The sequence below is a fragment of the Apostichopus japonicus genome, chromosome 16 (genome assembly GCF_037975245.1).
Source record: "Apostichopus japonicus isolate 1M-3 chromosome 16, ASM3797524v1, whole genome shotgun sequence".
Taxonomy (NCBI): Eukaryota; Metazoa; Echinodermata; class Holothuroidea; order Aspidochirotida; family Stichopodidae; genus Apostichopus; species Apostichopus japonicus.
Window position 1 is genome coordinate 18,635,285 of NC_092576.1, and position 26,311 is coordinate 18,661,595.

The following is a 26,311-nucleotide window of genomic DNA, read 5'->3' on the forward strand; positions in this document are numbered from 1 at the left end:
AAATTCAAATTGGTTTACACCTTCTCTCCATCCCAGGTTAACCCTTCTCTTGTTCAGTTATGATAGTTGGTACAAATAAAACTTGTTACCGTCCACCTGAATATTGTGCCTGGGAGTGTTAATTCTTTTGCCGTCTGAGTTTTGTATACATCATGAATGTCTATTTTCAGAACTCAGTTTCCTAATTTTGTTGAATATTCATGTATTCATAACATTTTATATATGGAAATATTGGGACAGCGTATAGTTTGTATTTTACACCAGTGTGCATAATTAATCCCTACCTACCAAGGAAAATAATGTGAATTTACTAACTCTTATATTTCCCTTTATGAGGAAATATATTTACCCCTAACAACCTTCCTGAAAGGAGAAATATACATACCTTTAAGGCGACCAATAAACACATTCTCCACATGGGTGGCTGCATAGTAAAAATACGTTATGTGGAATTTTTTTCGGGCCGAAAAAGGTATATCTGCCGCCGTTTGGGAATTGAAGATTTTGACTACTACAGTCGCATCAGGCATCTTGCACATAGTACCTCTTGAAAAGCTTATGGATATTTTACCATTGTTGTTATTTTATTCAAAATTTTCAAAAATTTCGCAGTATGGGTCAGTTTTCCGTGATTCCCCCTATGGGTCAATCCATATATATATATATATATATATATATATATATATATATATATATATATATATATATATATATATATATATATATATATATATATATATATATATATATATATATATATATATATATATATATATATATATATATATATATATATATATATATATATATATATATATATATATATATATATATATGGGGGTGGTTTACTATTATGGGTAAATCGTCATTTAAATATTCATTACACGTTACTAATATCATTAATATAAAAAAAAAACTTTCTTTTCTGTACACCTTTTCCCCTTTTGCAATGTTCTTCTTTTCCTATATAAAGGGTGTGAAGACTCGCGCAAAAAGAAACGTTTAAAGCCGGTAATCTGACCTAGTTTCGAATGAGGTGTAACAGAAGTGTCATACACCACCATAAATCCCAGGAAATACACACACAGTTTGCGAATTAGACACTAGTGTACAGTTAGTACATACAACCGCGGTCATTACCCACATCACAGTGTATAAACGATACAGCGATGAACATCTCATGTCCAGCTAAAGATAACAAGGTATCACGTTTCATTACTCTGTGCACTTTGTAGCGACACGAACAAAATGTCACTTGCAACAAACAGAAAGTTAACTTTTTCAGATGGCTGCGTTCGGTTTGGGGCGAGTCTTCAATGCCTAACCCGGCAAAAGCTAAACAAAACTACTAGGTCAAACATACAACCATATTGGTACTGACGGCGGCTACAATTACATTTCTTCACACTGAATCGTCAGTTTGAACTGTGGATATTAACACCATACTAGACAATTGAATTGCCGCTATCGTTTCTTTTCAATCGTGTTTTGAGATAACGCTAACTTACCACGGCTGGATAAGATTCATATAACACATTCGCAACGTAAGCGTTCTCACCAATTGGCAGGTTTTACTGAGTGCGAGGACATTATTCATTATGACTGGTAAGTTTGTAAATAAAAAAGAGATAGTATATAATTCGTTAAAATTGGTAAATTTGAACTCTTTTATGAATACAATGTCGTAATACTTTTTCATAATAGCTGTAGAAGCCAAGTGTCCTTACATACGTATGATACATAATTCATGCCACGTAATATTTACATATGGTATATTACACACAATGGCGCACTTGTTAATGGCGAAACCTTTGCTTTGCCACTGGATATTAGTCAAGCGGAGAACTGCCCTTCAGACCTATGACTCCTAGACTACGGGAAAACAACTATGACGATTGCAGGGACGATGACGGTTATTATGTTGATGATGATGACGGTCCGAAGGCGAGTGTCATGACGATATTGATGACAATGACGATGATGGTGACAATAACGATTACAAAGCCGATGAAAGATGACTATGATGACGGTGACGACTATGATGACGGTGACGATGACGGTGACAATGACGATGACGATTCATATAATGAATATTTTAATACGTAAATCGTAATGCACATGGCTAGCCTGCAGACCACGTGTATCAAGCAGTGATGTCACACTTTATTGTTCAAAGGAAAATGCTAACATTATTGCTTTTACTTGAATTGTTATGTGTTTGTATGTTGTACCAGGTACAATGTGGCTTAACTACAGTGTATTTATTTATTTATTTGTTTTGCCACAAAAGTACAAAGTGCAGGGAAGTCTTCCATAAAGCTTAAAAGCTTAACAATGTGGAAGACTCCCTGAAGAAAGAAAAGAAAAGAAAAAAAGAACTAAATATATATATGTGTATAAACACATATACATAAATATAAGTACACATTAAATGTTCAATATATATATATAGTAATTACATACAGGTATAATTTAGTTTAAGTCAGTAACTAGCTATTATTTCCTTACAAAACCACTTCTTAAAGGATGTGACGGACTTTTTACTCTTTTAATCGTTCGTTAGAAGATTCCATGTTTTTGTTGCACTGTTTTGTAGGCTTAAAGTTCCAATGGTGGTATTGTAGAGATTATAGTGGGCATGATTAGCATGCCTCGTGTTATGATTATGTACATCTCTGTTACTGGTTAAAAATAGTCAAAGGGAGCTGGTAGTAATCCATTCCAGGTCTTGTAGGCAAATATCAAGCTTAACTTTAATGAGATCGTGCTCACGTGGGGCTGAGTGTGTTATGTGGCGAATGGCTGCCTTTTGGAGTATTATAAGATTGTTAAGGTTGGTGTTGTATGTACCAGACCAATAAGTGAGATGCGGGACAACCAGGGTCTGGTATAGTGTTCTGAGTATGTTTTCCGATAGATAATATTTCAACTTAGTTAATATGCCAACATTCCGTGCAATTATACTGCATATAGTTGAAATATACTTGCTAGCTAAGTTTACAATCAATATTAACACCTACAAACTTAGTAGTATAAACTTGCTAAATTATTTTCCCATCCATACATAAATCCTTATTCCAAATAAGTGTATTACGAGTATTAAAGACAATGTAATTACTTTTTTTGGTACATTGAGTGATATTTGTATGTATGGTTTAGCTAGTATGTAGGTATGTATGGTCTAACTTCATTGTATTTGTAAGTATGGCTTTAATACAGTGTTCTACTATGTATGAATTAACTAGAGTGTATTTGTAGGTATGGATTAACTACTGTGTAATTGTATTTGATAATTGTGAACATATCGAGGTAATTAAAGAGCATGTCTCTTTATTTTTAACTATTTTAGTACATTATAGGAACTGCCATAATAAGTAAGTGCGTATGATTAAATTAACCGTTAGGTCTATATTGCAATATATTGAGTTAATCACACAAGCATGTATAGAGACTCCATCAATGCAATCGTTTAAACAGTTTTAATTTCATGGTGGCACACCCCAAAACAATCAACTTGAAATATTGATAATTACAGTATGTGTTCGCATGTACATTGACACGTTACATTTACCAGCTTCTTTCGCAATATGTGCTTGATAATTTCGACCAACAGTTTGTGGAAGAAGCATATACCGGCAAGGTTCGAGTTTTGTCCGAGAAGAAAGAAAGTCACAACTTGTTGGGGAACTTTTCTTGTGTAAAATTTGGGAGTAACTTTTAAAACTCCTGTTGTAACAATCATGACGATAGTAACTTGGCTTTGCATGTTTTAATAATTGATTTTACACTGAAAAGTCTTTCTGTAAGATTGTCAATGCATAGCCCACTCTTCTCACTTATTCGTAATGTAGAGATGGCTCATTACTTCGCTAATGAAGGATTATTGTAATTAAACGTTCAACGATATATTGTTAAAAAGTCCTAGTCTTAACGTTAACGTTTGGCTATAAGGTACAGTACACTACATTGCACGTTAACGCAGTAATGTTCGTGTATCACGTAGGCCGTTGCCAAATCACATACACATACATTTTGTAACGTGGCAAATTAAATACCAAACGGGTGGGTGTAGTAGGCTAAAGAGCAATAGTTAAAACTTTATTGGCATAATCATGCTACCGAGCCTAGCCTAGGAGCAGGAGGACAGCGTTACACATTACAGATAGACTATACTTTAATATTGAAAAACGGTAGAATGATTATTGCAAGAATATTAAAGGTAAGTTAATTTTTGAGTGAATTTTGTGTCGCATTTTTGGTTGTAACAATAAGTAACACTGCATTTAGTTTTAAAGACGGAACCATATTTTTGGTCGTCAGTATGTAATCTCCGGTCGTGAAGAAAAAAAAAACGATTTTCGGCGTAAAACGCTAACCTTGTATCTGAATGGTTTCTTTTAATGGCATAATTATACAAAGTAAACCACTTCCGTATGCCTTTGCCTGTCTCTGAACTAGACATCCAATGCACCATTAACACCCCTTTTGAGTTTATTTTATATATGCAACTTTATTTACATATCTTACTTTTGTTTGAGAAGTTGGCTTGCGTGACAGTGATGTATATGAAATGTGTGAAAGCACGCACGCATGTAATTTTTTTCTGAAGTGTATTTAATACACCTCACACTGTATACAGTGAAAGCAAGGCAAATCAAACATTTGGTTTAACATGGAAAGGCACTGTAGGCCTATGGCTTTAACAAATTTGGACTTTGTCACATTAGCTTTGAAAGCATGCAGGTCAACAACAAATATAAATATATATATATATATATTACAATAAAGTTAAATAAGTTGTTAAATAAAAATGTTGTCATTTTCTGGGTAAATACCCACTTTATTACGGAATTGCCACATATATCTAATATTGCTGATTTTTAATTGATTGTTAATTTTGTTTTTCATTCGAATGCTTGACCAGAATAAACTGTAAGTCGGGAGTCGATCTATGACATTAGAAGACTTGCTTGCTCCTTAAAACCTTGTGGAAGGGATGGGTAAACAGAAAGCAAGGGCCGGTGTAGTACCTTCCCAGAATAATGTTCTTTTCATAGTTATCCAAATACGGTGGAGAAGAGGAACATTGGAATTACAATAAAGTTAAATAAATTTTTAAGCCAAAATGTTTTCATTTTCTGTTAAATTACCCACTTTATTACGGAATTGCCACATTTATCTCCAATTGTTGATTTTTTCCAATGTCATTTATGTCGCGTATAAGGATCTACCTTTTCACAAACACGTACAGTGTATGTAGAGATTAAACGTGTAAAGTGGTTCACTGAGGTCTGTGGGGTTAAACAACCAAACACAGCGGACCCCATTAATGAATAAATTGAGGTAATAAAAAAAGGATTTATATGCTGGCATAGAAGAACTGATGGTTTCGAGTGGGTGGGGGAAGGGAGGAGAGGGGGGGGGTTCGTAGGAATGCTAAGATATACGAAATCCATGTAGCCAATGAAACATCTATTTACCATAGTAAATACATGTTTACATTTTGGACTCCTTAAGATTACTTGGGCAAAGTGTTTCATGGGCGTGGATAGCAAGGTCGAGCCCAGGAAAATTGATATCAATTTAGCCCCGTTTTTATTTTTCAATTATAAACTGAAAAATATATCCATTATTAATTTTTATCCCATATATTTCATGGCCCGTAACTGATCCTGAGAGGGACTTCTGAATTAAATGCGAACAAAATATCACAACCAGAACAAAGTGACGACATGAGTGAGTGAACGTCATCAGTATCATCCAAGTTTGATGTAAAGCGTTTAACTTCAAATATTTGAAAGCACCCATAGTAGTTGTCTGCTCGGATGCACTTGCTGCAAAGATGAACTTTGGAATATGGTAAAGCAGTTGTCATATTTTAATGCATTTCCAATACAAGAGGAAAAGATGTCTTGGACAGTTCGATTAACAAATGCACATAAACAACGTTACCAATCAACTTATATCTTCCAGATCAACAGCCTCCTCCATATGATAACAAGTCGGGAATTCCGCCTCAACAAGGTTACCCGCCTCAACCAGGTAACCCGCCTCAACCAGGTTACCCACCTCAACAAGGTTACCCGCCTCAACAAGGTTATCCACCTCAACAAGGTTATCCGCCTCAACAAGGTTACCCGCCTCAACATGGTTATCCGCCTCAACAAGGTTACCCGCCTCAACAACAAGTTACAGTGGTACGTATAGGACTGATGTTAACTATGGAGAAAATGTAGGCAGCGCTACAAGCAATGGAATATTCAGAGGCAGATGTTCTAACGTTTGGTATTAGCACCTATTGTTAAACATGATCACAGCATATTTGCATCACAATATATCGACCCATTTATTTTAATATACAAAACTTATTATTTCCACAGCTTTATAACTACGCTGACGACCCTCAGGACATGTGTTAAAAGAGTCTTTCAAAGTTCTGTACCAACTTTTCAAGCATTCGTATTTATCAAAGGAAACAACGGAGAGCCAACGTTTCGTACAATCGAAATCTGAAATGAGAAGCCAATGTTATATAAGAATATCAACTTTAGCGAATTATATATCAGTTAGGAGTTACATTTAAGCGTGGCATCAATTGACGTTGGCATTTCCCAGGGGCGTATCCAGGGGGGGGGCGCAACAGGCGCGCGCCCCCCTATTGGCCGTCACCAAAAAAAAAAAAGTTTAGCAAAAAAAAATAAAAAAATTGATGACGACCTTTAAGTGAGTTGTCGGTGATCGCTCAACCCCCCCCCCCCCCTCCCGTATGCTTTATTTTTTGTTTGCCAAAAAAAAGGTTCTGGCGAAGTTCGGCGGCATAATAGTTTTAGAAACATAGATGGTAATTGTGTTTGTATTATCACTATAAACACTAAGTGACATGCCAGCCATACTAAATTGTGCATTTTGTGTCCATATTTACTGGAAATGTTGCTTATTATTAAGGTCGAAAAATGGATCACATATGGCCATGGGCGGCGATCCTGGGGGGGGGGGGGGGAAGGGGGGATATATCCCCCATGAAAATGGGTGGAGGGGATGTAATACACCATATCCCCCACCAAATACCAGGGATAAGAATATTTTCATGCCTACATTTATGCATCATCGTTAATGTACGGCTCTTTTTTAGCCTACCATAAACGCAGTGCGATCTTTTCAAATAAAGCGTCTTTATAAAGCAAGAATAGTTGTCTTTAGGCTTCATTGGCCCTATAACAACAAAATGTATTATTGCGCCCACGGTATTGATATAGTACATATATGCACCCTCATAGTATTCATATAGGCCCTATAGTAGGCCTACACACGTACATGTTCCCTCGAACAGCTGAGAATCTCATGTTACCAGGGTAATGCTTAATACACGTTTCACCTGGATGCCCTAGCAATCGGTACCTAGGCATGTAACTATGTGTTATTGTGTATTGCATGTGTATAGGCCTATAATAGCCTGCATGAGGCCATTTTCTTCATCGAATAATATAAAAGAGCTCTCGAACATTCTAACGTTGCGCCTGAAACAAGATTGACAGGGGCAATTTTCCCAAAATAACACCCGAAATTAAAAAAAGGTATTTTGGATCCTGATTATGAGATATTTCGGACATGACATCCCTATTTTAAAGTTGGGTATATGCCGCTTGGAATCCTCGGGAAGTGCCGTTTCCGGCCATTTAGAGGGTTTGTTAATCCCAAAATTTTCTTGTACGCTTCGCGCCAACTTATGGTGGCGCTACGCTTAGATAGTCAACAAGGTCATATCCCCCCCCCCCCCACCACTCGGAAGTACGGATCGTCGCCCATGCATATGGCACCATTTTGCATTTCAGCCCTTCTTCGAAAGCAAAAATTGTCACCCCTCCCCTTAGACCCATCCCCCAGGACGGCGATCATTCATGCCTGACGCCCCCCCCCCCCTATTGGAAAATCCTGGATACGCCCCTGTTTCCAAAACAGAAAAGAGAAATAGATAGCTTAGAACCTACAGTCGCCATACCTTTGAGCATATAGCCGTGATAGTCTACTTATATTGATGAAATACTTTCATTATAATAAGCGCAATCCATTTGAACATATATGAGATACGTTGAACATATTGACGCATTTGTTGTGACATATATGCGTGCTACTGTTACGATACTCTTGCATATATATACACAATTAGGTTTATGTTTTTTTTGTCTCCTTCTTTGTCTTCGGCATGTTAGTTACTCGCTAATACGTAAGTCGCATTAGTTCTGTTACACTATTAAATGCTGATATTTATGTTGACATTCCTACATATACTTAACATCTCAATACTGTTTTCCACCATTATAGAACGTTTGGCTCTCCTTTATAAACAGCAGCAACGGGATTGCAACCTATTACAGTTCTATAGTTTACGTTACTATAGTTCTGGGGCCTGTTTCACAAAACTCGACTTACGCACACAGGACTTAGTGCTGTTCGGACTCCACTTACACTTAGATGCGTCTTAGTAAAGTACTATTTGGATCTCGGTTTCACAAAAGTGTTCCTCACCATGACGCGTCTTAAGATGCGTACATTTTATTTTTGTTGACATGAACGAGACTGTGACCTTTGACCGCGAAAAGTTTTAACAGTTCATCGCACGAACGAACTTTATAATTGCGAGAATGGGAAAGGTAAATACCAAGTAAAATGTATTTTATAATCACAATATTTGGCCAAAAGTAATGTAATATTAATATGTTGACGTCAAATAGACGGAGAGACTTCTCATGCAGTTATCGAGACATAAAGTTGTCTCCTTCGTTGTTATTAATAAGCTACAGGGCAGACGTAATGGGACCAAATAGCCTAGTAACCATATTTAGCACTTTAACCGTAATCCAAGCATAGGCCAAGTGTTAGCAAATATCAGTATAAGGCCTAGGCCTACTAATACTATGCTTATGTTTTCCGAGTCCGAGTCAGGAAGCCGCTAAGGCTGATCGCGAGGAACCCACACTACAGTCTTCTTCAAGGGCTAGGCTAGTATGGGCTTGCATTACAGTCGTAAGGTAGATCATAACATGTTTCAATTTACTACTAATACTATACTAGCCTACGTAGGCTTAGTTATACTGCTATAGCCTACATGCTACAACTTTACAAAGCCAAAAGCTAGTATATTGGCCTAGGCTTAGGTAGGCTATGGCGTCAGTGCCCAAGTCGCTACTGTGCCTGCGATGTAGGCCTAGTAGCCTAGACCTACTAACCTTTTGCCGCAATGAATGTTCACATATGCCAAGCCTATTTACAGGAATACTTTATGGCTAGTGTAGGTTGTTGAACGTGTATGCCAGTCCTATAAGAAATTAGGCCTAACCTAGTTACACTGCTATAGTCTACATGCTACAACTTTACAAAGCCAAAAGCTAGTATATTGGCCTAGGCTTAGGTAGGCTATGGCGTCAGTGCCCAAGTCGCTACTGTGCCTGCGATGTAGGCCTAGTAGCCTAGACCTATTAACCTTTTTGCCGCCATGAATGTTCACATATGCCAAGCCTATTTACAGGAATACTTAATGGCTAGTGTAGGTTGTTGAACGTGTATGCCAGCCCTATAAGAAATTAGGCCTAACCTAGTTATGGACCTAAACTGACATTAACAATAATACTAACATAAACCGCTACTCAATGTGCTAGTACTAGGACTTAGATGTGGTATGTCAGTGTTATAGTTATTTGTCAAATCAGAAGAGCACTCATTGTATCTTGTTGCCCTAATTTTCACAAACAAATATTCCTCTTCAGGAAAAGCGAAAACGGTACCCTGATTTCTCAGAGATGGAAACACTGACTTTGGTGGAGTTTGTCTCCACTCACAAGGCACTGCTCATTAGCACTGGAGGGAAGGGGTCCAGTAAAGAAGAGAAGATGAAGGAAAGGTTTGTGAATTCCACAGCAATCATTTTGTGTTCAAGATGTCTGTATGTTTGTTTGCTTTGTTTTTGCAGCTATAGCTAAGAGATTCCACTACACAGGAAATTGGTTTTACTATAGCCTGAGTAAATCCTAATATTTGTTATTAAAATATCATTTCAAATGTCGGAAGCTATAAAATATTACTTTAGAATTCAAAAGTTGTCAGATGACTGATCTTGTGTGATATCTTGAACAAATTCTGTTTAACTTGGCTTTCTAATGGATGCCCAGGTTTGAAATTTATATTTTATTATGGAAAGGCCTTCTGTTATTATCTTGTATATATCAGTGTTGGTTTAATTTTATTTTTTTGGTGCTGGTGCTATTGCAAGAATTTAATGAACATAAATTAATTCATTTAACCTTTATCATTCTTAACAGAAACTGGAAGGGATAGCCGTCCTGACCTAGCACGAATCACCAGTGAGAGACTGGATATAATGCCTTTGAACCATTCAACCTCCATGGACTGAACATTCAGGAAGGACATGACTAACCTTTCTTCTGCTTCCGAACTCCTGTCCCCCCCCCCTTCCTGTCACCCATTTTCTCGTAGCTCTCTTCTACACTTTTTTTCACCACAACCTTTCTGTCCTTTTCCTCCTCTAGTTTATTCCTACCCTCTTCCTTTAATCCTTTCCTTGACCCTCCACAGTTTATCTCCTACCTCTCCTCTTCACCTGTTGGTTTCTTTCTTTCTTCTCTCCAGCCCTTGTCTACTAATCCTCATACATCTATCTCTTTTGTGTTTACCCTGCTCATTAACCTGTCTGTATTCTGTGCGTGTCTTTGTCCCATCTGTTACTGTTATTTGTCATTCAGCCTCTGAAGAAGATCCTGCTAAGAACGAGGCGTCAGGCAAACTTACTTTAACACATTCTGATGCACAGGCTCTTTAGTTGATAAGCAGTTTGCTATCAGTTTGGTTTCATTTTGACTTTAGCATTTAAAAATAAATCGAACAAATTGTTTGAGGATAATCATAATAATCCCAAATTTCTTTTCAGGCAAAAGTTTCAACAGGTGTTGGGTGAGGGTAGAGATGGGAGGTTTTGAGTGGAGGGTGGGCTTATAGCTGGGAGTTAAGGGTTGGAAAGTTGTGGGAAGGGTCAGGTGGTTTTGAATGTGGAGACATGTATTTATGTATATTTGCAAAGTTAAGCAGGGAGTGCCATAAAGGTTTTTTAGAACACTTCCTTTCACAACTCTTTGTATTTGTTTTTATTATTATTATTACCTTACTGTTGTGATAAAACAAATAAATACATTAAATGTGATCTTTCATAGTACTGTATGTAATATATATATAAACGGCTGCGGGTTCAGTGGACATGTAGTGATTAATTAATTTTTGCGTATTCTTTCTTTTGATCCATCTTTTACTTTATGGTTTTATATTATTTATCCTGGGGGTTACCACGAAACTATTGTGTTTGTATTCATTTTGGTGTACTTGTACATATATCCTCGCAAAGGTAGTCGACTCATTACATAAGTTGAACCCCTCTTCCCTTGACCAACTGTATCTTGTGGTAACATTACAAGCACATGCCGGTTCTTAAAGTATGTGTTACATTAGTTTCTCTAAATTTCCCAATATTTATCATATTGACTGAGGTGATTTTGAATAAAGGCAAATGATCACAGCTTTTTTTGTGAGATGAAACTCGCTTAAATTTGATTGTTATCATGTTTTTTGAATTCGAAATTACTCTTACATAGTTTACAGCCTGCTGTGAATTTCCTGAACAATCTGAGCAGCCATTGTAGTTGATATTGTTCGTGTATAGTGTAATTTGTGCAGACTTAGCAGGTTTAAAATTGGCGACAATTCGATCATACGGACATACGGAATTCGGACATTCGACCATACACTAAGATCAGTCCCTAAGTCTCGTCAAGACGAGACGTAGACTAAGTCCCGTTAAGTTGCTTAGTAAAGAGTGGACTAAGTATTGTACGCGACTTAGTAATCTTTGTGAAAACGGCAATAAGTCCTATCCACTAAGACGCGTCTTAGTGTTTTGTGAAACAGGCCCCAGGGCTCACTAAGGTTATAAATGAAGCTCCGTGTGATTGGCATTTTCTTACTTCATACCAGCACAACACGGGCGGGTACAGGATTTGAACATGAGGGAATGTGTCCCTGGTGTCGTTTAAAGCGAGCTGGAATGTGGGTAAATGTTTATGCGTGAGATCATACCAATATTATTCAACATTGGTTATTTATGACATCATAACACTGTTACAGACATAATACTGTTAATGATATACTAATGTCCGATAGTACCCCGATGATATTTTGTTACATGTACAGTTTGCTATGCAAAGTTGCTAATCTTTCTATATTTTCCGTATATAGGTCAACACTGCCGCTGCCGCCACACAGCCTGCTCCTGTTACAATTGTTCGTACAACCCAGGTACAACCTAATGACTACTTGGTATTTGCAATTCTGGTCACCATTTTCTGTTTCTTTCCTACTGGTATCGTGGCTATTGTATTTGCAGCTAAAGTAAGTATTTTATGAGGATCATTGTCATTCTAGCATATTCCTGGCTAGTACAGAATGATCAGATTAATAACCCTATGTTTGGTTTCCTACTGAAATATCTCCAGTGCTGCACATAAATATGTTATATAGAGCAAGTGGTCACCAATGCTGAAACATTTTACTGCCACCATCTGGAGGTTTCGCTGACACATCTGTAGAGGTCAGACCCTCTCATCTCCCTCCGTCCCTTGAGTAAGGGGAGTGGTTTACCAATCCCCAGCTCCCTCTCCTCCCCCACCAAAAAATAAAACTTGAGTAAATCTTCAGCAGCAAATTCAAATGGGCATATCTCTTTATTACCAGTTCAATAGAAATATAATCCCATACAATCCCCGTTTATATTAACCAGCTCGCGAATAGTATCATCATTCCAATTTCGGAACAAATAACCTGAATATTAGACCCCCAAATCCAGTCTGATAGTTTTTTTTGCATTGTGAAAGTAGTGCACATAGTCAATGATGTAGCATTTATGACGGAAGAGTGAATAAGGCGAAGGGTATGGGTAGGGGTAGTGGGCGGGCAAGGTTTTTTCATGCATGAGCATAGCCTACCTTCGTGCTAGAAAGAAATAATTGTACCATTTTGTTTGAGAGTCAGGGACTTTTAGTTTAATTATTATATTGATACGTGATTTTTCATTTCTCTAAATGGTGTTATCATCTGCATCTTTTCAACCCCTTTTGTTTATACGACTGTAGGTGCGTGTGTTATACTTGTAAGGAATTTATAAGAATGCTTTGGGGAGGGAAGAAGGTACATGTTGGCATGTTAATTGTGGCTACAGCCCTGTGTGATACTAATGTCACAAATCAGATCCACTATAGTACGTGTGGGTATAGGCATACGCAGGTATATCACATATCAGTGACAGAAAAGATTTAACAGTCTCCTTTTTCAAATGATAAAATGTCTATTTATATCTTTCCATGTTTATTTCCTGTCAAGGTGAGAAGCCTTTTCAGTAGTGGTGACATACAAGGTGCCGAGCAAGCCTCTGCAAGTGCTAAGTTGTGGTCGAAGATCTCCCTTGGTATCGGTATTGTTTGGATCACTGTTTACGTAATATATCAAATTATACGCATCATCGTCGCCATCGCCTCCACTGCAGCCACCGTCTCCTCCGCCTTCGACAACGACGCCGCCTTCCCCGGCTTTTACTACTACCACTCTTGATGGAGATGTACGGAAAGACAAATATCTTTATTTGTTCTTGTTTTCTCTGTTTTTTGCTCTTTTCAGTTTTTTCTTAAAACTATACTACTCAGATGTTACCTATTTGTTTCTTAAGCACACCGAAAGAAAAAAGCAAATTTTATAATATTTTTTTTTTGATTGAAATCAGTTAGACTAAATGTGAACCAGGTTATTTTTTGACGATCTATTCAAATATCGATATTTCTATCATTTGGTGTCAATGATTTCTTTTACCATTATAACTGAGTGTCATTAGATTATATAGTCTGAACTCCTTTGATCAACTCAATACACATGGGCCCCTGCAGGGTACAACATAATGTACTCTCATTTCGAACACGATGTCTTCCAGAATCCCCTACAAATCTGTGCGCAACCATGTACTTCCTTCTAACGACTTCCCTATGTACAGTATATCGTAGGTCATTGCCCCATTAACAGCTATCATTTCATATTCAGAACTTGAGAACATAAACAGACGCACACCATTCTAATAACTTGTATATGACTAAAATCATCGAATGCCCTTTGCACCATGGTTATGTACCGAAGTGTACTGTGGTCGTTCTGGAAACAGTGTTCAAAATAACTTAGTCTATACTCATCATATATTTCAAGTTTATTTAGTATTGTATCTCTCTTTTTTACTGTATGATGTAGTTGCCTTTGTATTTCTCTAAATTTTTATTATCTCAGCGTTTTCTCTAACGTTAAATTTGATTTGTTTTGATTTTTTTTTTGCTCTTTGTTGTTCATATAACGAAAAAGTAAATGTAAAAAAAAAAATCATTTGTACTTGAAAGTAAAGATAAATAATGGGAGTAACACTTTAACATTTTTTTTTCATGTCAACATCAGCTAATTAGAAAAATTAAGGCAAGTTAAATCAAGGAAACCGATACCGTACTCAGTTTAAGTCCAACATATATCTTTAAAATATATATTTTTGTACAGAAAAATTGTGTTTATAATCCATGTTACCTTTCCTGATGGGAGACCATTTATTTTCTTACCATTGATATATATTAATGTTAATATCTGTCTGTGTGAATGTTTATGTAGAACAGACGATACTGAAACCATCGAACACGAACGTCATTGGAACAACAACAATTAAAAGGAATAATGCATTTCTCTTGTAAGGATTAGTTGTTTCCGAACACTTCATTTAAAATGTGCATTATTTGGATGTCACGATGACTGGAGTAAACTATCGTAGATAGATTTCTTTCGAGAACCAAGCCAGAAAATAGAACATTGTTTTCGCTATTAACAGGATAACAAATGTTGTAACTAATTTTATCTATGACCAATTTCCAAGATGACTTGATTGAGTTTACTAAGTCATGATATTCCAGAGAGTGAATACTTATTCCAGAGGATTTCTCAATAAATTTCAGGTAGAAATTTACTATTAGGAGTAAATATATCGTTAACAAGACTTCAATTTGTATCAAATCTCGATAACCAATGTTTCTGCAACGAATCATCGCAGGATATCACGTCTTTTGATTCAATAACGTTATAAGTCCCCGAGGTACTGCATCCTATATCCCAAGGAATTATTTATCTATCTATCTATCTATCTATCTATCTATCTATCTATCTATCTATCTATCTATCTATCTATCTATCTATCTATCTATCTATCTATCTATCTATCTATCTATCTATCTATCTATCTATCTATCTATCTATCTATCTATCTATCTATCTATCTATCTATCTATCTATCTATCTATCTATCTATCTATCTATCTATCTATCTATCTATCTATCTATCTATCTATCTATCTATCTATCTATCTATCTATCTATCTATCTATCTATCTATCTATCTATCTATCTATCTATCTATCTATCTATCTATCTATCTATCTATCTATCTATCTATCTATCTATCTATCTATCTATCTATCTATCTATCTATCTATCTATCTATCTATCTATCTATCTATCTATCTATCTATCTATCTATCTATCTATCTATCTATCTATCTATCTATCTATCTATCTATCTATCTATCTATCTATCTATCTATCTATCTATCTATCTATCTATCTATCTATCTATCTATCTATCTATCTATCTATCTATCTATCTATCTATCTATCTATCTATCTATCTGTCTATCCGTCTATCCGTCTATCCGTCTATCCGTCTATCCGTCTATCCGTCTATCGGTCTATCCGTCTATCCGTCCATCCGTCCATCCGTCCATCCGTCCATCCGTCCGTCCGTCCGTCCGTCCGTCCGTCCGTCCGTCCGTCCGTCCGTCCGTCCGTCCGTCCGTCCGTCCGTCCGTCCGTCCGTCCGTCCGTCCGTCCGTCCGTCCGTCCGTCCGTCCGTCCGTCCGTCCGTCCGTCCGTCCGTCCGTCCGTCCGTCCGTCCGTCCGTCCGTCCGTCCGTCCGTCCGTCCGTCCGTCCGTCCGTCCGTCCGTCCGTCCGTCCGTCCGTCCGTCCGTCCGTCCGTCCGTCCGTCCGTCCGTCCGTCCGTCCGTCCGTCCGTCCGTCCGTCCGTCCGTCCGTCCGTCCGTCCGTCCGTCCGTCCGTCCGTCCGTCCGTCCGTCCGTCCGTCCGTCCGTCCGTCCGTCCGTCCGTCCGTCCGTCTGTCTGTCTATCTATCTATCTATCTATCTATCTATCGAAAATCTAAGAGTTGGGAAATCAAGAACAATGAAAAAAATTCCACCCTCCACCGGGATTTGAACCCAGGCCTTCCGCTCTGTACGCTGACACCCTAACCACTAGGCTATGGGCACGATTGTTTGTCAAGAGCTTCGTACCCGGTAAGGAAAGTCTTAATTCCACTGTAGGCGTTTTTCACCTGTATCGAAAAATACTAGTTCTGTCTTTGGTGACATATTTTGCCTTACTCTAGAGATCAAACATGATGCTAACCAACTCGAAATCAATTGTGATTCTTAAAGCCGGATCTCGAAAGAGATACTTTGAACATACGTTATGTTAATGAAATGGAGGTAAACAACAAAAGCAAATGAATAAATATGATTGAAAACCGTAATGAGTTGGAAAATCCAGGACAGTGAAAAAACTTCCAGACTCCACCGGGATTCGAACCCGGGCCTCCCGCTCTGTTCGCGGGCACCCTAACCACTATGCTATGGACGCTGAGTGTATGTCTAGAAGTTCGAAACCGGTAAGGACGGTCGTCATTCCACTGTAGGCGCTTGTCACCTGTATTGAACAATACTAGTTCTGTTTTGGTGACTTATTTGCCTTGCTCCAGAGATCAAACATAAGGCCAACTAACTCGAAATCATTTGTGATTCCTAAAGCCGGATCTATATATATATATATATATATATATATATATATATATATATATATATATATATACATGTGTGTGTGTATATATGGGGGGTTAGTATTATGGGTAAATCGTCATTTAAATATTCATCATACGTGACTAATATGATTAATATGAAAAAGATAAGAAGAATGCCAGAAGAACGCCATGAACCTTTTTTGTCAACTTACTATATATTTCCCCTTTTACGTTGTTCTTCTTTTTCCATTTTAACCTGCTCAGTGATCCGGCAAATGCTTAACAAAACTACTGAGCCAAACATACTTTATTCATTCTGAACTTTATTAATACTAAGGCAGTTAAAAAACGTTTCTTGAAACTGAATAGTCAGTTTGAAAAGTGGATATTAACACCAGACTGGACAATTATATTACCACTGCAGTTTCTTTTCAATCGTATTTTTAGATAATGATAACGTACCACGGCTGTATATAGCATACCAATAACACATTCGCAACGTAAGCGTTCTCACCAACTGACAGGTTTTACTTAGTGGAAGACATTATTCATTATGACTGGTAAGTTTGTAAATGAAAAAGAGACAGTGAATAATTTGTTAAAATTAGTAAATTTGAACTCCTTTATGAATATAATATCGCAATTCTTTTTTATAATAGCTGAAGAAACCAAGTTTACTTACATACGTATGATACATAATTCATGCCACATAATATTTACATATGGTATATTACACACAATGGCGCACAAGATTACAATGTCGATAACAGATGACTATGACAACGATCATGTCGATGACGTCTACGATGACGATGACGATAACGGTGACGATGACGATGACTATAATGAATATTTAAAAATGTAAATCGTAATGCACATGGCTAGCCTGCAGACCATGTGTATCAAGCAGTGATGTCACACTTTAATGTACAAGGGGAAAGGTAACATTATTGCTTTTACTTGAATTGTTCTGTGTTTGTATGTTGTATCAGGTGTGGCGTAACTTCAGTGTATTTGTATGTGCACAGGTTTAACTAGTATATATGCATTTATGGTTTAACTACAGTGTATGTGTGGGTATGGCTTAACTACTGTGTAATTGTATTTGATAATACACCGAAAATGAAATCGTTTGAAACAGTTTTAATTTCATAGTGGCACACCACAGACGCCCTTGTTATCTGGCCAATTAGTTCAGGGATACAATTCTAGCATTATTTATAGTCTAGACACATAACATATCTTCTGCCTCCACAACTGACTGTTTTGTTCCAACAGTTGACGTCAATTACCCACCTTAGAAGTAAATATATAATTATAATATGGATACGTTGATTAATATTGCATAAATTCACAACCGTTGTAGTGACAGCACGTCATCCTAGTTCAAAACAGTCAACTTGATAATGACAGTATGTGTGCAATGTTCATTGAGACGTTGCATTTACATGCTACTCCCGCATTTGGTTACTAAATGTGTTTGATATTTTAGACTAACAGTTTGTGGAAGAAGCATATGCCGGCAAGGTTCGCGTTTGTCCGAGAAATAAAAACGGTCGCAACTTGTTGGGGCACTTTTCGTGTGTAAAATTTGAGAGTAACTTTCAAAAACTCCTGTTGTAACAGTCATGACGATAGTAACTTGGCTTTGCATGTTTTATTAATTGATTTTACACTGAAAAGTCGTTCCGTAAGATTGTAAATGAATAGCCCACTCTTCTCACTTATTCTTAATGTAGGGATGGCTCATTAGTTTGCTAATGAAGGATTATTAGAATAAAACTAACAGTACAGTGCACTACATTGACTGTCGCAGTACTGTGCGTTTATTTATATTTATAAATTACAGCAATGTTTATGTTCAAACGTTGTGAATATGAAACAATTAGGGTAAAGTTACAGCTGTAAACGGAAATCTCGCTAAAATACTTTTCTGTGTAATTAGCTAAGATTCAATGAACAGGCCAGACTTCAATAACCTGTGACGTTTCTGAACTGCTTAGAAAGGAGATAAACGTCGAGGACTGAAACATTTTTAGGCTGAATCACCAAAGATACATATGAGCGGAATCAGTTAATTGTTTCTTTTGTTCAATTAACCACTTTATTACGGAATTGCCATATATGTCTCCAATTGTTTTTTTTTTCAATATAATTTCTGTCGTGTACAATGACGGACTTTTTCACCAAAAACGTACCGTTAATGTAGGGTTTAACCGTGTAAAGTGGTGCACTGAGGTTTGTGGGGTTAAACAACCAAACATAGCAATTATTACAGATAATTGAATAAATTGAGGTACTGTTGAAAGGATTATGTGCTGGCATAGAAGAACATAGAAGAGCATAGAAGGGGGGTTCGTAGGAATGCTTAGATATACAAAATCCATGTAGCCAATGAAACATCTATTAATCATGGTCGAATTAGACGGTTGTATATCATAACCATTTGCCACATTGCACTGCAGATTCACTAGAGATCGCATTTATATATCCTCTATTAGATGTGTATACATGTTAACATGTTGGACTCCCTAAGATTACATGGGCAAAGTTTAAGCAGGGGCGTGGATAGCAAGGTCGGGCCCCGGGACAATTGAATCAATTTAACCCGTTTTTATTGTTCAATTATAAACTGAAAAAGATATTCATCATTATTATTTATCTCATATTTTCCCTGGCATGTAACTGATCCTGAGAGGGACTTCTGAATTAAATGCGAACAAAATATCAAAACCAGAAACAAAGTGACGTCATGAGTGAGTGAACGTAATCAGTATCATCCAAGTCTGATGAAAAGCGTTTAGCTTCAAATATTTGTCAAACACCAATAGTAGTTGTCTGCTCGGATGCACTTGCTGCAAAGATGAACTTTGGAACATGGTAAAGCAGTTGTCATATTTTTTATGTATTTCCAATACAAGAGGAAAAGATGTCTTAGACAGTTCAGTTAACAAATGCACTGAAACAACGTTACCACTCAACTTTGTTATTTTCAGATCAACAGCCTCCTCCAAATGATAACAAGTCGGGAATTCCGCCTCAACCAGGCGATCAACCTCAACCAGGTTACCCGCTTAAACAAGGTTATCCGCCTCAACAAGGTGACCCGCCTCAAAAAGGTTACCCGTCTCAACAAGGTTACCCGCCTCAACAAGGTTATCCGCCTCAACAACAGCAACAACATGTTACAATTGTACGTATATGACTGATATTAGCTTTGAAAAAAATGTAGGCAGCGCTACAAGCAATGGAATATTCAGAGGCAGTTGTTCAAAACGTTTGATTTAAGAAATATTTTCAAACACGATCACAGAATATTTTCAATCCATATCGCAATATGCCAACTCATATGATTTACTATACAAACGTATTATTTCCACATCTTTATAATTACGCTGCCGACCTCAAGACTTGTTTTAATAGAGTCTTTCAAAATTCTGTATCAAATTTTCAAGCATTCGTAACTATTAAATGCTGATATTTATGTAGACATTCCTACACATACCTGACATCTCAATACAGTTTTCCACAATCATTGAAAGTTTGGCACTCCTTTACTAACAACAACAACGTGATTGCAACCTATGTAATGTTCTATAGTTTGCGTTATTATAGTCCTAGGCTCACTAACGTTGCATTTGATCAGTTTAATAAAATATTTAGTAAGCATTTAAACAACTGTCTTCCATATGTTGCTAGTACAAAGAAGGGTATTAGTGACAAGAATGACTGGATGACTCCTGCCATCCTTAATTCTTGCCGTACAAAGAATCGTCTATATAAAAAATATCTCCGTAGTCGTACTGCAAACAACTTGAACGATTACAAACGTTTTCGTAATCGTCTTACGTCTGTTATCAGGCTGGCCAAAAAGTCTTACTACACCAATATGTTTAATAATAACAGCCAGGATGCGAAAAGTATGTGGCGGTCAATAAATACCCTTTCACATGGTCGACAAGCTAATCGCACTCCTGAACAGATTAATTATCAGGGGCTCAGTTTTTCTAATCCATTGGATATTGAAACATTTTCAATGATTATTTTACTACTATTGGTCCAGCCACTCAACATAAGATTCTTAATGTTAATTCTCACTACAACATGTACCTGCAAGCACCAGTCATTGACTCTTTCTTCATTATTCCTGAAACAAGAGATGAGGTCCTTAAAGTACTTCTATCACTCAAGCCATCCGCTGCTGGTTTTGATGGTGTTTCTGCTATTATTGTAAAACATGTTGCCCATTCATTATGTATTCCACTCACATATCTTTGTAATCTCTCTTTTGAGCTTGGTGTTGTTCCCACATCTTTAAAAATAGCTCGAGTTGCTCCTGTCTTTAAGGCCGGTGAAAAGGAATCCGTTAATAATAAAAGACCCATTTCAGTTCTCCCATGTTTCTCCAAGGTAATCAAAAAAATAATGTTCTCACGGTTCTATAACTTTATTGCTAAGCATAATTTACTGTATAACTACCAATTTGGTTTCATTCCTGGCCGTTCAACTACACATGCTATTTTACATTTTACTTGTAAAGTTATGGAAGCTTTCGAAAATAATCAGTATGCTTCTGGTATATTTCTGGATCTGTCGAAGGCGTTTGATACTCTTGACCATAACATTTTACTTGACAAACTTAGTCATTATGGAATCCGGGGAACTGTGCTTCAGTGGTTCAAAAGCTATCTTGCTGATCGTCACCAGTTTGTTGTTATCAATAATATAAATTCTGTTTCTAAGCCAATTAAGTGTGGTGTTCCTCAAGGGTCCATACTTGGTCCATTGTTGTTTATAATTTATGTTAATGACCTCTATAAAGCCAGCAACACATTTCATATAATCTCTAACCAACCTGTTCTTTTCCAGTTTCCAGTTTCTATTGGATACTATACAGAATGCGTTAACATATATTCCTAATTGGTTTTGTGCAAATAAATTGTCACTAAATGTTAAGAAAACTACCTATATTGTGTTTAGAACACATTCAAAGCACTTAAATCCTAACATAAATAGTATCAGACTTTGCGGTGGTGATGTTATACTGTCTAATACTACTAAATTTTTTGGCGTTTATATAGATAATCATCTTTCTTGGAATAATCATATTCAGATTATTTGTATGAAAGTGTCTAAAGGCGCTGGAGTTCGTAATAGATTTCGCCAAATCCTTCCCAGAAGTACATTGGTCACTTTGTATAATACACTCATACTTCCCCATCTTACATATTGTAATGTTATTTGGGGCAGTACCCATGCCTCTAGAATTTAACCCCTTTATTTACTTCAAAAGAGAGCCATTCGTTATATTTGTAATGCGGATTACCTCCAGCATACAGCACCATTGTTTACTACTCTTAACGCTCTAAGTATCTACGATATAAATCGTTACTATGCTGGTATTTTTATTTTCAATTGATTACATAATAATGCTCCGTCGACTTTTCGCAACTATTTCCAGTTACGTAACGATCCTTATCCTAACCGTGCGCCAAATCAATTGACTATTCCTTACTTAAGACTTAGGTCTGCACAATTTGGTATTCGTTATGTTGGCGTAAAACTTTGGAATTCCCTCCCTACTACTATTACTGGTTGTAAAACTTTGAACACCTTCAAAAAACGTCTTAAAGAGTATCTTATATCAAACTATCATTGATTTTGAATTTTCCTTTCTTTGCCATCTTTGTTCTGTTTTCTCAGTATACTTAAGCTTTCTTTCTATGTTTTATTTGTAAAGGGGTGTCAACGTAAACAAGCTCTGCAGAGCTTCTTGTTGGCACTCCTCAAATTCTTGTTCTCTTGAACATTTACCCACGTCTATTGTCAAAATTGCATACTTTAATGCGAGAGATTGAAATAAAGTCTTATGAATTGAAAAATTGAATTGAATTGACTAAGGTTATAAATGAAGCTCCGTTTGATTTGCATTTTCTTACTCCACAATAGCAGAACACGGGCGGGTACAGGATTTGAACATGGAGGAATGTGGCCCTGGTGTTGTTTAAGGCGAGCTGGAATGTGGGGGAGTGTGTGCTTGAGATCATACTAATATTACTCAAGATTGGTTATTTATGACATCATAACACTGTTACAGACATAATACTGTTGTGATATACCAATTGCCGATAGTAACCCGATGTGATTTTGTTACATGTAAAGTTTGCTATGTAAAGTTGCTCATCTTGCTATATTTCCCGTATATAGGTCAACACTTTCGCTGTCGCCACACAGCCTGCTCCTGTCACAATTGTTCGTACAACCCACGTACAACCTAATGACTACTTGGTATTTGCAATTCTGGTCGCACTCTTCTGTTTCTGACCTACTGGTATCGTGGCTATTGTATTTGCAGCTAAAGTAAGTATTTCATGAGGGTCATTGCCATTCCAGCATATTTCTGGCTAGTACAGAAAGATCAGATTTATAACCCTATGCTTGGTTTCTAATATTAAGTATCTTCATTGTTGCAATAAAGATAAAAATAATCACCCATACTGAAACGTTTTCCTGTCACCCTCTGGAGGTATCACTGAAACATCTGTAGTTGTCATCTTTAACATGAAAATGTCTTAAAAGGTCAGACCTTCTCATCTTTCACCGTACCAAACCCATGTCCCAACTACTTCCCATCCCCCACCAAAAACAAAAAAACTTGTGTAAACCTTGAGTAGCAAATTCAAATTTGACTCAGCAGGCATATTGGAGAATTTTACAGCAGTCTCTTGTTAAATTTGCATAACTCTTTATTACCAGTTCAATAGTATTAAAATCCCATATGATCTCCGAATATATTCATTTGCCGGCGAATAATATGGTGTTATCATTTCAATTTTGGAAAAAGGAACCTGAAAATTGGACCCCAAAACCCAGTCTAATATTTGTTGGTATTGTGAAAGTAGTGCACATAGTCAATGGTTGAGCATTTTTAAGGGAAGAGTGAGTAAGGCGAGGGGTATGGGTGGGGGTAGTGGGCGGGAAAGGTTGGTCTATGCAGGAGCATAGCCTACCTTCGTTCTGTAGAGAAATAATTGTCCCATATTTTGGGAGAGTCATGGACTTGAATTATTATATTTTTACATGAATTTTAATTTTTCAAAATGATGTTATCATCTTCATCGTTTTAACCCATGTGTTTATACGATTTTGCTTGTGAGTGTTATATATGTAAGGCATTTACAGAAAAGTCTTGGGTAGGGGAGAAGTTACATGTTGACATGTAAGTTGTGACCACAGCCCTGTGTGATATTAATGACATGAAGCAGTTATATAACAGTACGTGTGGGTATAGGCATACGCATGTATATCACATATCAGTGACAGAAAAGTTTTAACAGTCTTTTTTTTCAAGTGATAAAATTTATATTTATATCTTTCCATGTTTATTTCCTATCAAGGTGAAAAGCCTTTTCATTAGTGGTGACATACAAGGTGCCGAGCAAGCCTCTGCAAGTGCTAAATTGTGGTCGAAGATCTCCCTTGGTATCGGTATTGGTGTGGGTACTGTTTACGTGATAATCATTATAATAAGTATATCCACCACTGCCGCCGCCGTCTCCTAATTCGACTACAATTGATAGAGACGTACGGAAAGACAAAGAATATCTCATTATTCGCTCTTTTTTAACTATACTACTCAGACGTTAAAATTTGTTTCAAGCAAACCAAATAAAGAAAGTAAATTTCAAAATATTTGTGTTGATTTACAATAGCTAGACTGAATGTAAACCAGGTTATCTTTTGATGATCTTTTGAAATATCGATATTTCTATTGTTTGGTGCAATCATTTCTTTTACCATTATAACTGAGTGTCCTTAGATGATATAGTAATCGGTCTTAACTCTTTTGATCGACTTTATACACATGGGCCCCTGCAGAGTAAAACGTAATCTATATATTTTTGAACACGATGTTTTCCAGAATCCCAAACAAATCTATATGAAACCATGGACTTCATTCTAACGACTTCCCTATTAGTACAGTATATCTTAAGAAATTGCCCTTTAAACTGCTATCATTTCATATTCACAACTTGAGAAATAAACAGACGCACACCATTCTAATAATGTGTATATGACTGAAGACATCGAATGCCCTTTGTACCGTGATTATGTACCGAAGTGTCGTGTGGTCGGTCTGGAAATAGTGTTCAAAATGACTTGGTCTATACTAGTTTAAGTTTATTTCAAGTTTATTTAGTATTGAATCTCCCTTTTTACTGTATGATGTAGTTGCCTTTGTATTTCTCTAACTTTTTATCATTACAGCGTTTTCTGAATACTATATGAGTGGATTTTTTTTTTTTTTTTTTTTGCTCTTTGTTGTTCATATAACGAAATCAATATAAAAAAAAAAAAAAAAACATTTTTACTTGAAGGAAAAGAAAAATAATGGAAGTAAGACTTTAACTTATTTTCATGTCAACATCAGCTAAATAGAAAAAATAAGGCAAGTTAAATCAAGGAAGCCAATACCCGTCTTAGTCATAGTCCAGAATATATCTTTTGAAATACATATTTTTGTTAACGAAAAGTTATGATGGGAGACCCTTTATTTTCTTACCATTGATATATATTAATGTTAATATCTGCCTGTGTGAATGTTTATGTAGAACAGACAATACTGAAACCATCGAACAGGAACGTCATAGAACAGCAATAATTAAAAGGAATACTGCATTTCTCTTGTAAGGATTAGTTGTTTCCGAACACTTCAGTTAAAATGTATATTATATGGATGACACGATGACTTGAGTAAAGGATCGTAGATAGATAACTTTCGAGAACCCAGCCAGAAAATAGAACATTGTTTAAACTATTTACAGGATTAAAAATGATGTAACTAACTTTATCAATGAACACTTTCCAAGATGACTTAATTAATGTTCACTAAATCATGATATTCCAGAGAATGAATACTAATTCCAGTGAACTTCTCAATAAAGTTCAGGCAGAAATTTTCCATTAGGTGTAAATTTATCGTACACAAAAGAATACTTCTTTTTGTATACAATGCTGATAATCAAATGTTTTTCCCTTACCTTTTTAAACCGTGCTGTGTATTTTTTGTTTTCATGATAATGGAGAGAAGATTTCAGATTCGAGTTTGTTATTTTATTGGTATTTTATCTGATTTCGTGTTTTGTGTTTTATGTGTGACGTATAGTTGCTTTTGAAATTGTTTAATTGTTTGCCATTACAGCGTTTTCTGTGAATTCATTGAGGGAGTTGAAAAACGAAGGAAGCGCAAAACGGGGAAAAAACTACTATTTAAAAAAATACTAATTATATATATATATATATATATATATATATATATATATATATGTATATAT

General features: G+C 36.5%; 2 protein-coding genes and 1 long non-coding RNA gene across 5 annotated transcripts; all 3 read left to right on the top strand.

Moving 5' to 3' along the window:
* The first annotated feature begins 1,325 nt into the window (after nt 1-1,325).
* On the top strand, nt 1,326-15,127 carry LOC139983411 (uncharacterized). The gene is made up of 4 exons (XM_071996950.1): nt 1,326-1,605; nt 5,974-6,197; nt 12,298-12,450; nt 13,438-15,127. The coding sequence occupies exons 1-4, from the start codon at nt 1,599-1,601 to the stop codon at nt 13,663-13,665; spliced, it is 612 nt and encodes a 203-aa protein (XP_071853051.1). The 5' UTR covers nt 1,326-1,598; the 3' UTR covers nt 13,666-15,127.
* Nucleotides 7,932-10,964, top strand: LOC139983686 (uncharacterized). 2 transcript variants are annotated; one of them, XR_011798789.1, is made up of 3 exons: nt 7,932-9,029; nt 9,765-9,898; nt 10,317-10,964. It is a non-coding gene; the product is annotated as an uncharacterized lncRNA (long non-coding RNA). The 2 variants fall into 2 exon arrangements; XR_011798790.1 differs by having other exon boundaries at nt 7,932-8,651.
* A 2,158-nt stretch (nt 15,128-17,285) lies between the features above and the next one.
* Nucleotides 17,286-26,088, top strand: LOC139983413 (uncharacterized). Of its 2 annotated transcripts, none has more exons than XM_071996952.1 (4): nt 17,286-17,536; nt 19,973-20,169; nt 23,184-23,336; nt 24,374-26,088. In XM_071996952.1, exons 1-3 carry the CDS (start codon nt 17,530-17,532, stop codon nt 23,298-23,300), a joined length of 321 nt encoding a protein of 106 aa, XP_071853053.1. In that variant the 5' UTR covers nt 17,286-17,529; the 3' UTR covers nt 23,301-23,336; nt 24,374-26,088. The 2 variants fall into 2 exon arrangements, 1 of the variants encoding a protein (XP_071853053.1); XR_011798660.1 differs by having other exon boundaries at nt 17,288-17,536; nt 19,981-20,169.
* The last annotated feature ends 223 nt before the right edge of the window (nt 26,089-26,311 follow it).

Bases quoted from the DNA above. Each gene is read 5' to 3' on its own strand.
- LOC139983413 (XM_071996952.1), top strand. The intron at 20,170-23,183 runs GTACGTATATGA...TCCCGTATATAG, and splicing joins AGCAACAACATGTTACAATT to GTCAACACTTTCGCTGTCGC.
- LOC139983411 (XM_071996950.1), top strand. The intron at 6,198-12,297 runs GTACGTATAGGA...TTCCGTATATAG, and splicing joins CTCAACAACAAGTTACAGTG to GTCAACACTGCCGCTGCCGC. The intron at 12,451-13,437 runs GTAAGTATTTTA...TTTCCTGTCAAG, and splicing joins CTATTGTATTTGCAGCTAAA to GTGAGAAGCCTTTTCAGTAG.